Genomic DNA, 14,482 nt, shown 5'->3' with positions numbered 1-14,482 from the left:
TTCATTTAGACATAGCCTGTTTCATCCATCCATCCATCCATCCATTCTTCCTTACTTCATCCATCCATCCTTCCTTACTTCCACCCATCCATCCATCCATCCATCCATCCATCCACCCTTACAACAGGGTGGACGTGTCCATCCATCCATCCATCCATCAATTCATCCTTAATTCCATTTATCCATCCATCCATCCATTCATCCTTACTTCCACCCATCCATCCATTCATCCATCCATCCTCCCTTACTTCCACCCATCCATCCATGTTTACTTCCATCCATCCATACATCCATCCATCCATCCATCCTTACTTCCTTCAGTAGCCCATTACAAATGAAATAAAGTGAATTATTAAGCAATGGTGTGTTATTTTTACAAGATGTTCTGTAAGTCTCAAAGTAGCCAAGTCTCCCTATAATATACTTTTCATACTTTTAAAACCTATCAAAGTAAATTAAATTACATAAAATCTAATTAAATTAGATTAAACATTTATTCATGAGGTCCTATCTTTATGATAGAATGCATTTAATAACATCCGACTATCTGAAATTGGTCTCAGTTGAACAAAAAAGTACAGCTTTTCATTTTGTGAAATGAATGTCTTTAAGTAGACAATCGTCAGGCTACTTTATCCATATAATTGCAAAAGACAAGACAGATGAGATGGGGATCTAGACTTGGGACTTGGATTTAAGTTACACTTAAGTCATACACCCAGTGATTTACAATTAGATCTGGGACTTCACTTTGACTCCAGATTTGGGACTTGTGAACAATCTGTTTTAATTTTTTGTGCATTAGCATTATTGAACTGTGTGATGAGCTGACTGTCAAGTCCCAACCATAATGTGGGCATCCATTCAAAGTTAACATCTTAGCTTTAAGATGGCAGATGAAGAAAATATTCCAGATATGGAATTAAATCAGGTAAAGAGTTTATCTGCATCACTTTCCTGGTTTTGTGACTGGGGAGTGTGTTTTCATGCATGGTAATTGCCTGTTTAAAATAGTCATATACCAAACTTAACCATATACTGCTGCATTGAGTAGTCTCTGAGTCTCTGTGACAAGAGGCTATGATACAGGACCTTCAACGGGAATTTCCTGCTGTAATGTCTTACTTAATTATAATGTAGCCTCAAAATAGGAGTTATTTAAGGTGGTCTTAAACAGCAGAACACTATAAGCCTATACAGGGGTGGAAAGTAACGAATTACATTTACTCACGTTACTGTAATTGAATAGGTTTTTGTGTACTTGTACTTTTTAAAGTAGTTTTTAAAATCTGTAATTTTACTTTTACTTAAGTATATATATATTTTAATTGTTGTACTTGGGTACATTTCAAACCACATCCGTTACTGAGTAAAAAAATAAATAAATAAATAGGCTACTGCTGAACCGGAAGCGTATTTAACAGTGGCGCTAAATTTCCACAGAGATGGAGTCGAGTAACATTGACCTTCCTCCTGATGCACTGGTTGAAGAGGAGATGGAGGCTAATTCAGATGAAAAGATTGACAAACACCCCTGGCCATATTTAAAAATGACTTTTAACTAAAAAAAAAAAAAAAAAAAACTAACACTAACAGAGTTATCATGTAGTGCAATCGGTGTTTTCCAAAAACCATCGAACTCTGCTTACAAAAACTCTGCATCAAACCTGCGCAAGCATGTGGAGGTTAGTTGAATTATATCCCACTTGTTCTGTTGGTACTGGTAGTTTAAAAGAAGTTTAGTAAGAGGCTTTACTCAAATTAGTCACTAAGACATCGATGCATGGCTTTGCTAATGTTGGTTGGCACAATTTGTGGGTAGTTAACTGGCGAGTAGGCTAACAGGCTAACTGGTAGCATTATATCACGTGATCAAAAACAGATACAACATAATATAACTACCCAACCCACATTCGGTTACGTCTGAGTCAAATCCATAAGTTAACTTGTTGAGGATGAAGTCCACTAACTTTGAAAACCAACTGCTGCTCAAACTTAACAAGAGTTTCAGATAGAAAAATAAAGGAGCTGTAAAGTAGATTAGCTAGCTGTAGCGTTGGGCAGTTTTTTTTCTGCAAAGGTTGCCATAGCCTACAGTTCATTTGATATTTATAGTGAAAGTCACAACACATTTGACTGCGACCTTTTTTTTTTTTTTAGACACTTGACATATGGCAGTTCGTGTTTGTTGTTGAAGAAAAGTATGCCGACTGGAGTGGCACTAAAATATGACTTTTAAAACATAGTTTTAAAAGTTATAATGTGTTTTATTGTTGAACTTTAATTTGCAACCTTTTTTTGCTTATTTGACATGTACAGCAGTCTGATACTTGATGCACTTTAACAATTTGGTTTTATTTGAGTCAGAGTGACCAGTTTATTTGCACAATTGCAATATTAGTGTTGATGAAAAGAAGGATGTTTGTTGCACAAAAATACATGACATGCATCCCCAATATATTTTAAATGTCATATCATGTTATCATATCATCACTTACTCCCATAATCATGAAGTGCTTTGAACGGTTAGTCCTAGCACATCTCAAGACAAGCCTACCACCCACACTGGACCCTCATCAGTTTGCCTACCAGGAGAATAGGGGCATTGGACTTAACTTGGTTCTCCAACACCTCCAGTCTGCTCAAGAAGGCATCTCAGCGTCTCTTCTTCCTGAGATTACTGAGGAAGAATCAACTTTCTACGGACATAATGAACAATTTTTACCGCTGTGCAGTGGACAGCATCCTAACCAGCTGCATTACAGTCTGGTACAGGAACTGCTCTGTTTCAGACCGTAAATCAATCCAAAGGGTGGTGAAAACCGCTCAACGCATCATTGGGACCCCGCTTCCCAACATTGAGGATGTTTATAAGAAGCGGTGTCTGCGTAAGACTCGCAGCATTGTGAAGGACTACTCTCATCCTGCACATAAACTGTTTTCGCTCCTTCCCTCTGGAAAAAGGTTCAGATACCTAAAAGCCAAGAGGAGCAGGCTGAGGAACAGTTTTTACCCCACAGCGGTTACCTTAGTGAACTCAACTTCACTAACCCCCTTACATGGACGGTGACATCCCCACACACTGGATAAACCCAGCAGTGATGTAATATATTACTGTACACTCGTATATATGTTCATATTGCACTGCTAACTTGCACTCCTGGTTAGATGCTAACTGCATTTTGTTGCCTTGTAACTATGTGCAATGACAATAAAGTTGAATCTAATCTAATCTAATGTTTTTGTTACAGCACTTTAATTTCAAATGTTTGTTAAACAGAGCAGTAAAATGATGAGAGAATTAAGTGTTAAGTACATTGATAATGAGTTGTTAAGGTATGATCCCAGAGTTGTAATTTATTGTGGCCCCCAGGACATAAAAATTATCACAAAGATATATTTTGCAAGACATTCAAAAGGAAAAGCTGCTTGTTCTGTTTGTTATTTTGAACATCAGCATCAGGTGATACTGTCCTGTAGGTCTGTAGCACAGACATCATTAGTTTGGGGCAGTTTAGAGTGGAGATGCATGTTCTTTGGTCACCAAATCGTCTGTGTATTTGTTTGGCATGCGAGGTTAAAACAGGCAGGCAACATTCAATCAGCTGACTGTAAATGTGAAGCTGGGGCTCAGTTGACATGGCACTTTCATCAAAGCAATATATAGACAACTATAGAGAGAGGGACACAATAGTAGGGTTGCAGAGCCTCAACCTCTTATTAGACCTAAAAATGCCTTTTTTGCGAGTGAAGCTATGCACAGAACACATGAACTGTGGTCATACAGTCCGATGAATCATTCTTCATCCTGTTTTTGCATGAGTGGTATATGCAAAACAAGTGTCTAAAAGTGGAATGTTCCTTAAGGTGAAGGATTCTGGGTGCATTTCCTGGCAAGAGGGAAAAGCGATGTAAATGTCAGCAAACATTTAGTGACTATAAAAAAGGACATATGATTCTGAAATAAAACACCTCTCCTGTGGTTCAGCAGCAGTTCTCCTGAATGATAATGCCTCCACAGGGGTATACTCTGGTCCCTAAATAATCTGAAAAACATGGCAGTTTGTTAAGGGCCCATAAATGAAAAACTTCCCATTGGGTGCCATGATACGACCCTATTTCTTACCCTTCTATGTGCAATGTGTGCAACGTTATGCTAGAATAACATGGCTCTGTGTTTGTTGTATGATAAATTGCCTAAACGAATTCAGGAGTATGCACCATGTAAGCACCATATTTTGAAGTAGGACCAACAGATCAGGTAATAAGACGGTACCCACCTGAATGCCCTCACTGTACACTGTGCCTTAGTTGTACATATTCTCATACTCCAAAATAAATAAAAAAACATGAGATCTGCAGTGTCTCTCCAATAGAAAATGGACTATTCTGCAATCTAATGTTTATTATTTATGCATGAAAAACAATTAAACCAGACTAATCGCCATGGTAGGTGTTCTGCGATATTCTTCTAGGCACATCTGTGCTTTGTGCTAAATGCAAACGTCAGCATGCTAACATGGTGACAATACAAGTTGATTGTAGCAAGTACATGTTTAGAATATCAGAATGTTGTCGTGGTATCATTAGCTAATTATTAAACAACTGGAATGAATACTGAACACAAAGTGCAGCTGAGAATAATGGGTTTGTCCTTGGGGATATTTGGTCATACTCCAAAGTATGGCAGATCAGATGATGGCAACAAGTGAATACATTACCAAAGTTAGTACAACTCATTCAAAGGGTACATGAATGTCTGCAGCAGATTATATGGAAATTCTTCCTATATATTTTAAAAAATATTTCAGTCTGGGACTCTAAAATTGCCCGTAGGAGTGAGTGTGAGTGTGTGAGGTTGTCTGTCTTTGTGTGTCTATATGTGGCCCTGCGACAGACTGGTGACCTGTCCAGGGTGTACCCCTGCCTTCCACCCGAGAGAGAGCTGGGATAGGCTTCAGCAGATCCCCGTGACCCTGAACCAGGAAAAGCGGGTATAGAAGATGGATGGATGGATGGATGGATTTCAGTCTGGCCCAAAGTGACAGAGTGATTAACGTTGCCATCCCCAAACATCCACATTAGTCCTGTTTGTTGTGAGCAAGAGAACATGGACGAATATTTTACTATTCCTGAAAGCAGAAGAAATTAATGTTTGACCCATACTGTCATGTAGTTCACTCAAAGATTAATTTTGTGGGCATATATTATTTAAGTGCTGACATAGTAAGTTTTTTTCCTTATGGCAGTGTCATCACAGCAGCACTCTACTTTTAGAAAACCACAGTTATTCTGTTTTATCTTTTTCATTTCATGTCAATTCAGCAATACAGATCAGCTCCTCTGCCAAATGATGAAGACATATTTTGTGACTTGCCAGGTAACATGAATTCGTTGTCATCCATTTAAGAAAATGATTGAGTGCACTATTCATTTGGCCTGGTTAGTATGAATATACTTTGGCCTGAAGAGCACAAAGAAAGGACCACTGTGGCTTCACGACCTCTTAGCTTTTGGCCCAAATCTTGTTCACAGGTTAATTGGTTAACTGAAACCATCTCTATACACAAGTCTTTATGTTCCAGGAAGAATTGATTGTATCAGACAAGCTGCATATTGTCCTCATGTGTAACTGATACAGGAAAGGTGGAAGGCCACTGTGGCCTTAAAAAGCATTCCCATCCACAAAAGTAAAAAAAAAGTCAAATGAAACAGGTGGGCAAGACACAAAATGTGCTTTTTGACCCTTGGTTTTCCTAAAACTCAAATGACTTTATATTTGTCAGGAAGTCATTTATTAATCTTGCTGTTTGCTTACTCTGCAGCCAGAAGGCCTAGTGTATAACAAGTTAAAAAGAAATGTGGTTTTGGGTTCACTAGAGGTCTTGTGTGTGCAGTCAGTCACATGCAACCCTAGCAAAGAGAACAAGATGCAGTTGTTCAATTTCCTATTTAGGCCTTACATGCATATATAGCCAAGAATAGATGCTATGATACATGAGAATCTGTTACAATTGGATAATGAGTGGGTGGCTAAATGGCAGTAGAGAGAGAAGGGCACTGTAATTACATAAACTTTTTTTTCCTCACTGGGACCTAAGATCATAGTGATCTGCTCTATGCACCCAACTGCCTGTTAACCACTTTAACTCTAACATTTTAATTGTCCAACATAACGGAGGTCAGGACTATGATGTGACTCTTTAGTTTCTTCTTTCACGCCGCTACCTTTGCTGCAGTGTGACATGTTTCCTTGTTGCACGATACCACCAGTAAGGTCCGGTGCCTTTTACTGCTTACTGCTGATATGTACCTTACTGTCCGTCTGATGAGGATATTTTCTCTTGCTGAATGGCAAACACTAATTCACGTCCTGATGAAAGCTATTCAGTGTGTTGTAATAAAGTTCTGTGTCTCTTTAAACTGACCAATGTGAAATGTCTTCTTTGAGCTCATAATGTTTATGACGCAAGACAGTGTAGGATAACATAACTGCCTTGACCCTTGGCTCACGCAACATCTCGGTAAAAGGACAATGACACAGAGCTCTTGCCTACATACATTAGGTGTGTCTGGGATTACTGTGGCTTTCTGCACTGTTTTTAGAGGATTATATCAGCTTTATGCATGAGACATGAGGTCATTAAGCCAGAAACTGAGGAATACATGTGCACTTTAAAAACTGTGTAATAATCCTATGATTTTGAGATAGAGGTGGTTGATGACAACAAAATTGGATCACTCTTAACACCAAAGTGTGTTTTTGGAAAATCTAACAATATTGTGTGTATGACTTAAACAACAAATTATATAATGCCTTTTTCATTAAATTAGACTGTATATGCAAAATGATTGTATTGCTCAGTAGATGAGTTATTCTAGACTCACTGGAGGTAGAGGCAATTCAACATGTAAAAAACATTGGCCCTCATCATATTAAAACTCATGGATTTCATTTTTCCAGATTTTGTCACAAACCAGTGAAGCATTGATTAATTCAGTTCATTGTTTATTTAAAAAGAAAAAAAAAAGGTTTTATTTATTTGACATGTAAAAATAAACAGTATAATACAGTGCTTATTAACATATCACTGTTGCAATTGGGACAGAAGTGTAGTGGGACGTTTTGGAATATCAGTACATCCTGTATTAAATAAAATATTGCAAATGTGTTTACAGGGCAATAAGTCAGTATGTTTATACATCCCTTACAAGGCACACAAAGGTTTCTTGAGTTGGTAGAGACTTCAAAGTTAAACTCTTGCTGTAAGTATCATATTCCCTCAAACATAAACGACAGTGGTTTGTTTTGGATGTAAAATGGCATAAATACATGTTTTCTTGAAGTTAGAAACTGCTATACGGTACATATTAGCTCATTAACTATAAATACCAAAATCTCACAAACTTTTTGAGAGTATGCATATATGTAAAATTCAGTACATAGATCCAGGTAGGGGAAGAAGGATTCAGACATTTATTCAAGTAACAAAACTATAATGTAAAACAGTCTATTGCAAGTAAAACTCTTGCTTTCAATAGTTTAACTCAGTGATTTTACAGAAATATTGACACAAAAATGTATCAAAAGTAGAAGTATACAAGTAGGCAGCAGGACTGTCCTTGTCAGTGTCATAGTAATATATATAATCTCACTGGATCAATATTCATCTACTAAGCAGATTATATTGCTGTATCTAGTTGAGCTGGCGTTACTCCATGCAGCTGGATAGATCTATAGCAATTCATCATTTGCAATAGCATGATATGTTTTTATTGTTAAGCTGTAATATGAAAATTATACATTTAAACAAAGTACAGTATTTCTTTCTGTACGGTAGTGAAGTAAAAGCAAGCAGTAGCAGAAAATGTAAATCTTAAGTAAAGTACAAGTACCTCAAAATTGTTATAAAGTGCTGGAATTATGTAAATGTGCTAAGTTGCATTCTTATATTATACAGCATGTCTTATTGCTGTTAAGCTGTGGCTACATGTGACACGTGGCTGTGTTTTGTTTAATGCATCTTTCACCTTAAGAGCTGAAAGTGTATCTAGAGCTGGCTGCTTATGAGGATGATTCTTCTATATTTAAAGGATATATAGTAAAGTATAGTGTTTTTTTCCCACTGTTTATAAAGACTAGGAGTGTTCTTAAAATTTATTTCTTTAAAGTGTAAATTCACTATGATACAATGCAAATAAAACAAAGAATTGAATTCTTTAGCCACTCTTCTATTCAACATCGCTTACTTTTGCAAGCAGTACCTAGGTGTCAAAGAAATCAAGCCTTACAGACTTGTATCCTGACAGCAATTGAACGTCTGCACCATGTGGCGCTAATGCTGTCGCTCTGACTGGAGGTCTGTGTCTGGCACTTGTGGTTAGGGAGGAGCAGGGTTATATGTGAATCATCTCCTAGGGTTGAACCAGACTCAAACCCCAGTGACATTGGCCCAGATGGGGAAAGACTCCAGGTGAAACATGGCCCTGCCCCAGCTGTTAATGGCAAGTGTTATACAAAGGATCCCGATGATGTTCATGACAAATCCTGTCTTGGCCTGCAGGGTGTGACAGTTGGGAAATACAGAAAAATGCTGTAAATATATATTTTTTGGATTCACTTACATTTCCCCGTTATGAGAAGATCCATACCCAATATCAACAGCCAGTAAGATTCCAAGGTGATATGACTGCATGCAACATCAGTGGAAGGGAGTGAATGGACATAAATGTGACATTGCAAACCATGGCCCTAAGTTGAAATTTCCAATGCTTATGAATCCACTTTACAAACATATAGAGATGAGAGGAGAAAGGAGCAAGACTCTAAGCATTAAACTGTAATGTAGATTTATTCTTTTAACAGTTTCAGGTCACACCTGCAATCCCAACAGTGTAACAGTGGCCTTAATGTGACAGCATTGAGTACCCAATATATAATTTACTGAATAAACACAACAAACCGCTGCCATACTCACCATGTCAGCAACCTTAAGGTACCCATAAGAGAAGACTATGGCGTTTGGCGGTGTAGCAACTGGCAGCATGAAGGCAAATGAGGCACTCAGAGTACAAGGCACCATGACGTACAGTGGATTGACTCCAATGGACTGAGACTGCAATAATGGCACAGAAAGCATCAGCAGTCTGAGACAGGGATGAATACAGCTTTGATCACAAAATCCTACACTCCTCCATCTGGCTATTTTTCTACAACTGTAACCAGTGACACATAACTCAGAGTGAAAGGTGTGCAATTCTGTGCTGAGTGAAAACTCACATTAAGTGGGTGTAATTAAGATGTAATTCCTGCCAACTTTTAAGTGGGTGTAATTAAGATGGAATTCCTGCCAACTTGGAGCTGAGTCATAATATCTAGAACAGAAAAGCACTACATATGTTGCAATAATGCAGGATACTAAGGTTCAGAAAACACCACTTTTTGCTTCTGAATTACATATCCCAGAGTATAGTAGCTTACAAGTGCACAGTAATTTCTGGCTCTCAAAATAAACAAAGTCCAAAAAGACTCAGACTTTATACTTAGTGTTCTTTAAACTCTAGCCTGAATATCAGGTCACCATAAATGGCACTGTTCAGTCTTTTTTGTGCAGAACAAAAAGATAAAATTTTGCTTGACAGAATGACACAAAGTGACATGCCACAAACCATGACTGCCCACACAGGTGCGGCAAAGAGCTGCGTGTAGCTGATCAGATACATTTCCTTTCTCAGTTTTCTTTCTGTCTGTATTTTCACACAAGGTTTGAACATCCTTGTGTGCCCATTTGCTTCCCTCAATAAATATCTATCTGAATACTCTTGGCACTGTCTTTCGCAAGCCCAGCTTTGGCGTTCTCTTGAGTGTTCAACTAGCAGGCACAGTAATGCCATTCTTCAGCAGCAGCGAGGTGGGCAGAATTACAAGGCACTGGGCTGAATTGGTGTGTTTGGCAGGTTATTAATGAAAGGAGGGGCCTTGGGAAGGGGACCAAACATATTCAGTCTGAATGACTGACTAGTAACCAAACAAGGGAAAATAGGCCAGTTCCCACTAGGAGTAGGTTCAATGCTGGACTCCAATTGAGGAAAGAAAATTACACTAGGAAGCACTTCACCTCACTGAACCACTGCTGCAAAACGGGATTGTCTGTCTCCTGCAGTCTGACATCCTGGCCCTACTTCTGCTTTTTTTTTTTTCCCCCTCAAACACATTTCACTCTCTCTGAGAACTTACCATTGAGGCTAAGACAGGTAGAAAGAGCGTCGCTGTGGCTACATTACTTGTGCACTCAGTGAAGGTAGCAATCAGTAGGCATAAAATGATAGCTATTGCCCAGGGAGGGATGTGTTGCAGGGGAGACATCTGATCTCCCATCCACTTTGAAAGTCCTGATTCCTGTATGGATACACATTTTGGTATTTATTATTAATCGATGCACATGCAGAGTCTTTTTTTTTTTTATTCTATTCTAATTATTCTATAACTGTTACCATCATATTATAAAATTTTACCCATTAACAAATGTTCAATTTCCATTAGCAATAATTACTATAGCTGTGATATAAGAAAGTTGTACATTGGGCAGATCTTAGACAGGAAAAATTTAAAACAGTAATAAGGGATTACATGCTCTACTGTTTACTGTGAATCCCTCATGCATATGTGGGCTGCCTGAAACCAAACCATAACATAAAGAGGAGTAACTATAAAATGTAGTGAATATTGAATGGCCATTGCTGAATAAACTGTCCACAACAAATAGGGTAAAAAAAGAGGGATTGATTTCACTGTAATTTTAAACACACTTCACCACAAAGCCACCAACACACTTTCCCTTTCACCTCGAGAGACATTGTTATTCTTACAAAATTATGTGTGAGCTTATGTGTCACTTTATGACTGCTACTTACTTCACTGCCCTTGGCCAGAGCAAAACCTCCCCCAAGAAGAAGCACAATGCCCCATGGCAGCTTCTTTTGGGCAACTTTCCAGGTAAGCAGGGGTGGAGTTGGACCAACAGTTTGAGGATGTGCTACAGATGCAACAAATTCAAAATCAGTATAAATTGCCCTGGCATCATCACTTTCTTAACATATATGGCATGTAGCCTTCTTCTAGAGTGATGGCTTGCCTGTGTCAAAGGTCCTCCGTGAACAGAAGCGTGGGGGTTTAGAAGGCAGAACAAAGAGAAGGATCGCAACGAAGATCGCCACGGTGGCATCTGTCACATACCTGAGAAGTGGAGAATGATCAAAACCACTTATGTCAAAGTTTATCAACATTATCAATGTAAAAATGAAAAATTAAGAGAAGAATAAGAAAGTAAAAAAATTTAGACTACAAACTCTGCTTTGCTGTTGAAGATATCGGTTGCCCAGCCTTTGACAAAGCCTGGATCCCTCGTGAACCACATCACCACCAGCAGGATGAAGAGACCCAGAACGCTGATCTCTCCAAAGGACATGGGGCCCAGCAGTCGATGCTGTTCACAGATCACATTATAGGCAGCAATCTCCTTCTCTGTCTTCACAGCACCGCAGCCCCATGTCTTTTTAAAGCTGAAGAAATGTGGAGGGGGGAAAAATCTTTGTCACCTTTAAACTCAGTTCCACTACTGACGCCGTACAAGCTCCTTGATGCTGATTCAAGTCTCTGTCACTATAATTAAGGCTTTAACCATCACCAAACTCACTTGAATCCCATGAAGACAAACTGCAGCCAAAGCCAAGCCAGTGCGAGCATCAGGATCATGTTAGGGAAGGCAAAACCGAACCAGGAGGCAAAGTTAATCACATCTCCGTTTTGAGGAAACAATCTAAAGAAAACACCAAAAGTAAGTAAGTTACATTTATAAGATTGTAAATGATGGAATACTATTTAGCATTTATAAAACACTCACTGGCTCATCTGGCCATTGAGCACCAGATTGGGGCCAGTTCCTGTTAGTGTGGCAGTGCCTCCAATGCTGGCAGCGTAACAAACACACAGGGTCATCCCTTTGCACATTCTCCGCCTTTCTGCTGCTTCCTTATGCCTGGCAGCCTCCACTGCTGCATCTAAGAAAGTCACTACTATTGGGCCTTTACATAAAGAACAAAGAATGTAAAACAGGTAAGCAAAATTGTTTTATAAATAGGAAGAAAAAAATCTAATATGATACAAATTTTCTTTAAATCAAATCATTGTTGATTAGTAAACTTTATTTTAGCTTATCTCACCTTGTCCTGGCGTAACAGAGCATTGTACTTGAAAACAGCCGTGGCTCACCTTGCCCTTCACTCGGTTTCTCTGTCTGTGGAGGTTGTTTGCTGTCATTCTCCAACGCTTGGACAGGCTCCTCTGAGCTGAGGATCTGAGGTATTTCTGCCTCACTGTCGTTGAGTTGTTCCAGCACTGCTTGAACAATAGGCACCATCATGGCTGTGGTAGCCGTGTTGCTGATCCACATGGACAGGAAGGCTGTCACACCCATGAAACCCAACATCAAACTGGCAGTAAGATTTAAAAAAAAAAAATCCCGCAGATGTTAAGGAATTGAAATTTTTTACAACGTCATATAACAAGAAAAGACAAAGACTTACAGCTATGCTGGCAATAACCTTGATAAATGCCCTTATCTATATCTGGATTTAATATAATTGTTGATTAGATATGCTTTGATGTGCTTATCCAAAAGATGATCATGCAAAGACAGAATCTGTTGTAAATGTGTAAAACTCACAGAGCTGGACGCACACCAACAAAGAGCAACACCCTCAAGGCAATGCGCTTGTGCAGATTCCAGTGCTCAACAGCAACCGCAACCATCAGTCCCCCCACAAACAACAGGTTTGTGTCTTTCAGGTACTGCATACACACCTGTGACAACAGGGTCACACAGAAAATCTTATGTGCCAACACAAATTCATCCATGCTGACCAAATTCTGCACACTGCTGTAGTTTCTTTACTTACATCTTTGGACTTCATGATGCCAAACAAAGGGAAAAGCAGGGCTGGGAGTAGAGCGGTTACAGCCAGTGGTAGGACCTCCGTGCACCAGTACACTGCCATCAGGACTATCACATAAGCACATTCTGCCTCCTGCATTAAAAAAAAAAAACATACAGGGAAATTTCACACATAGACCACACACCTGACTTTTAGGGGTCAAGATCAGTTAAGGAATGATGTCCTATTAGATCTAAAAACTAATTACATCATTTTACATGAGATGTTATGATGGTTCAAAGGGTAAAGATAAGTGTTGCTTTTGTACATTTGTCTAGACAGTAAACAGCACTCAGATTATCATTGCCTGACATAAGATTGCAGTCTATGCTTATCATAACATGTATGTCACATGTAGTGATAGCAACGTGGACAGAGCCCTTTGACTTTATGTTCCCACGCCAGAGGAGACCCTTCATGTTAACTACGAGGAGTTAAAATAACAAGACTTCAGAGTACTCTGGCCTCAGGCAACACTGATCATTTCTCATGCATTTTGCTCTAAGCGCTCTGTGCACTTGTCGGCCGCCGCATCAACAGGTGCAGCAGAGAAGCAATGCAGAGTCATTCATTTAAAATACATTTCTGTGGCGCGCTGAACGTGCAAATACATTTAGTTGCTTTGTGCGTAAAACTGCATGCGCATGAACGCAAATCTTTCCTCAATGAATCTTTTTATTAACATTATTAACATCATAGATTTAATTATTATTATTATTATTATTATTATTTCATTTTTGCTGTTACGAATTATTTCATGTCAAAATCAAAAAGAACCGGCAAATTTCTCCACTGCGGTCAGTGTAGCAAACTTGAGTCAAAATTAATTAATCCAATGTTTCCTCCGAATCAAATTATGGTTACATACCGGTGTCCCAATCACCAGCGGCAGTGGAAGAAGAATAAATGGCGCTGTGAAAAGGATAAGCTCATTCTTAACTGAGCGAAGATATTTGAAGAATGTCATCGTGATGCAGAACGAAGAAATGGAGGCTTACGCACCATGGGTCGCGCTTTTGAAGCTCACAGAGGAGGAGGGGAATATCCCACAGTAAATAAAGGAGAAGCGAATCACAATGAAGAGAGAGAGAGCGGGAGCGAGAGAGAGAGTGAGAGAGAGAGAGAGAGAGAGAGAGAGCGAGAACAGGTTGGGGTGCCCACACCAAAACAAAAGATTCGAATAAAAAAATAAAAATTCTTTCACTTAAGCTGCAAGTTATCTTTACAGTCGCCATCAGCTAAAATCATTAATATATTAACTTCAATTTATGTGTATACATAGAGACCCAAGAAATCCCTTATGAGCAAGCACTTGATGACTGTGAAGATGAAAAACTACCTTTACCAGATGAAACCACCAGCAGAAAGGGTGTAGTGAAGAGGATTTTGTCAGAAGTGACTATTTCCATGTTATTTAATGTCTGTATTCTCCTCCCTGTGAGCATAAGACAAATTTACTTCAGACCTCCTGTAATAGAGTCCAAATTAC

The 14,482-nt window shown here is 38.9% G+C and overlaps 1 protein-coding gene across 1 annotated transcript; it reads right to left on the bottom strand.

The window, feature by feature from the left end:
- Positions 1–6,992: 6,992 nt before the first annotated feature.
- Positions 6,993–13,980, bottom strand: slc13a5b (solute carrier family 13 member 5b). The gene is made up of 12 exons (XM_026298608.1): positions 13,862–13,980; positions 12,958–13,086; positions 12,726–12,862; positions 12,272–12,492; positions 11,904–12,084; positions 11,697–11,819; positions 11,350–11,562; positions 11,136–11,236; positions 10,915–11,036; positions 10,238–10,399; positions 8,979–9,116; positions 6,993–8,558 (listed from the first exon to the last, which is right to left on the bottom strand). The coding sequence occupies exons 1-12, from the start codon at positions 13,958–13,960 to the stop codon at positions 8,433–8,435; spliced, it is 1,752 nt and encodes a 583-aa protein (XP_026154393.1). The 5' UTR covers positions 13,961–13,980; the 3' UTR covers positions 6,993–8,432.
- Positions 13,981–14,482: the final 502 nt, after the last annotated feature.

This window comes from Mastacembelus armatus, chromosome 13 (assembly GCF_900324485.2).
Source record: "Mastacembelus armatus chromosome 13, fMasArm1.2, whole genome shotgun sequence".
Lineage (NCBI taxonomy): Eukaryota > Metazoa > Chordata > Actinopteri > Synbranchiformes > Mastacembelidae > Mastacembelus > Mastacembelus armatus.
The sequence above is the reverse complement of the archived record's forward strand: the minus strand, read 5'-3'. Positions and strand labels throughout refer to the sequence as shown.

What these genes read in the sequence shown, in the direction of transcription:
- slc13a5b (XM_026298608.1), bottom strand. Translation starts at nt 13,960, where the DNA reads ATGACATTCTTCAAATATCTTCGCTCAGTTAAGAATGAGCTTATCCTT. An exon ending in GTTGGTGTGCGTCCAGCTCT is followed by an intron (nt 12,493 to 12,725) that starts GTGAGTTTTACA and finishes TCTTACTGCCAG; the next exon opens with TTTGATGTTGGGTTTCATGG. An exon ending in ATCTTCAACAGCAAAGCAGA is followed by an intron (nt 11,237 to 11,349) that starts GTTTGTAGTCTA and finishes TCCACTTCTCAG; the next exon opens with GTATGTGACAGATGCCACCG.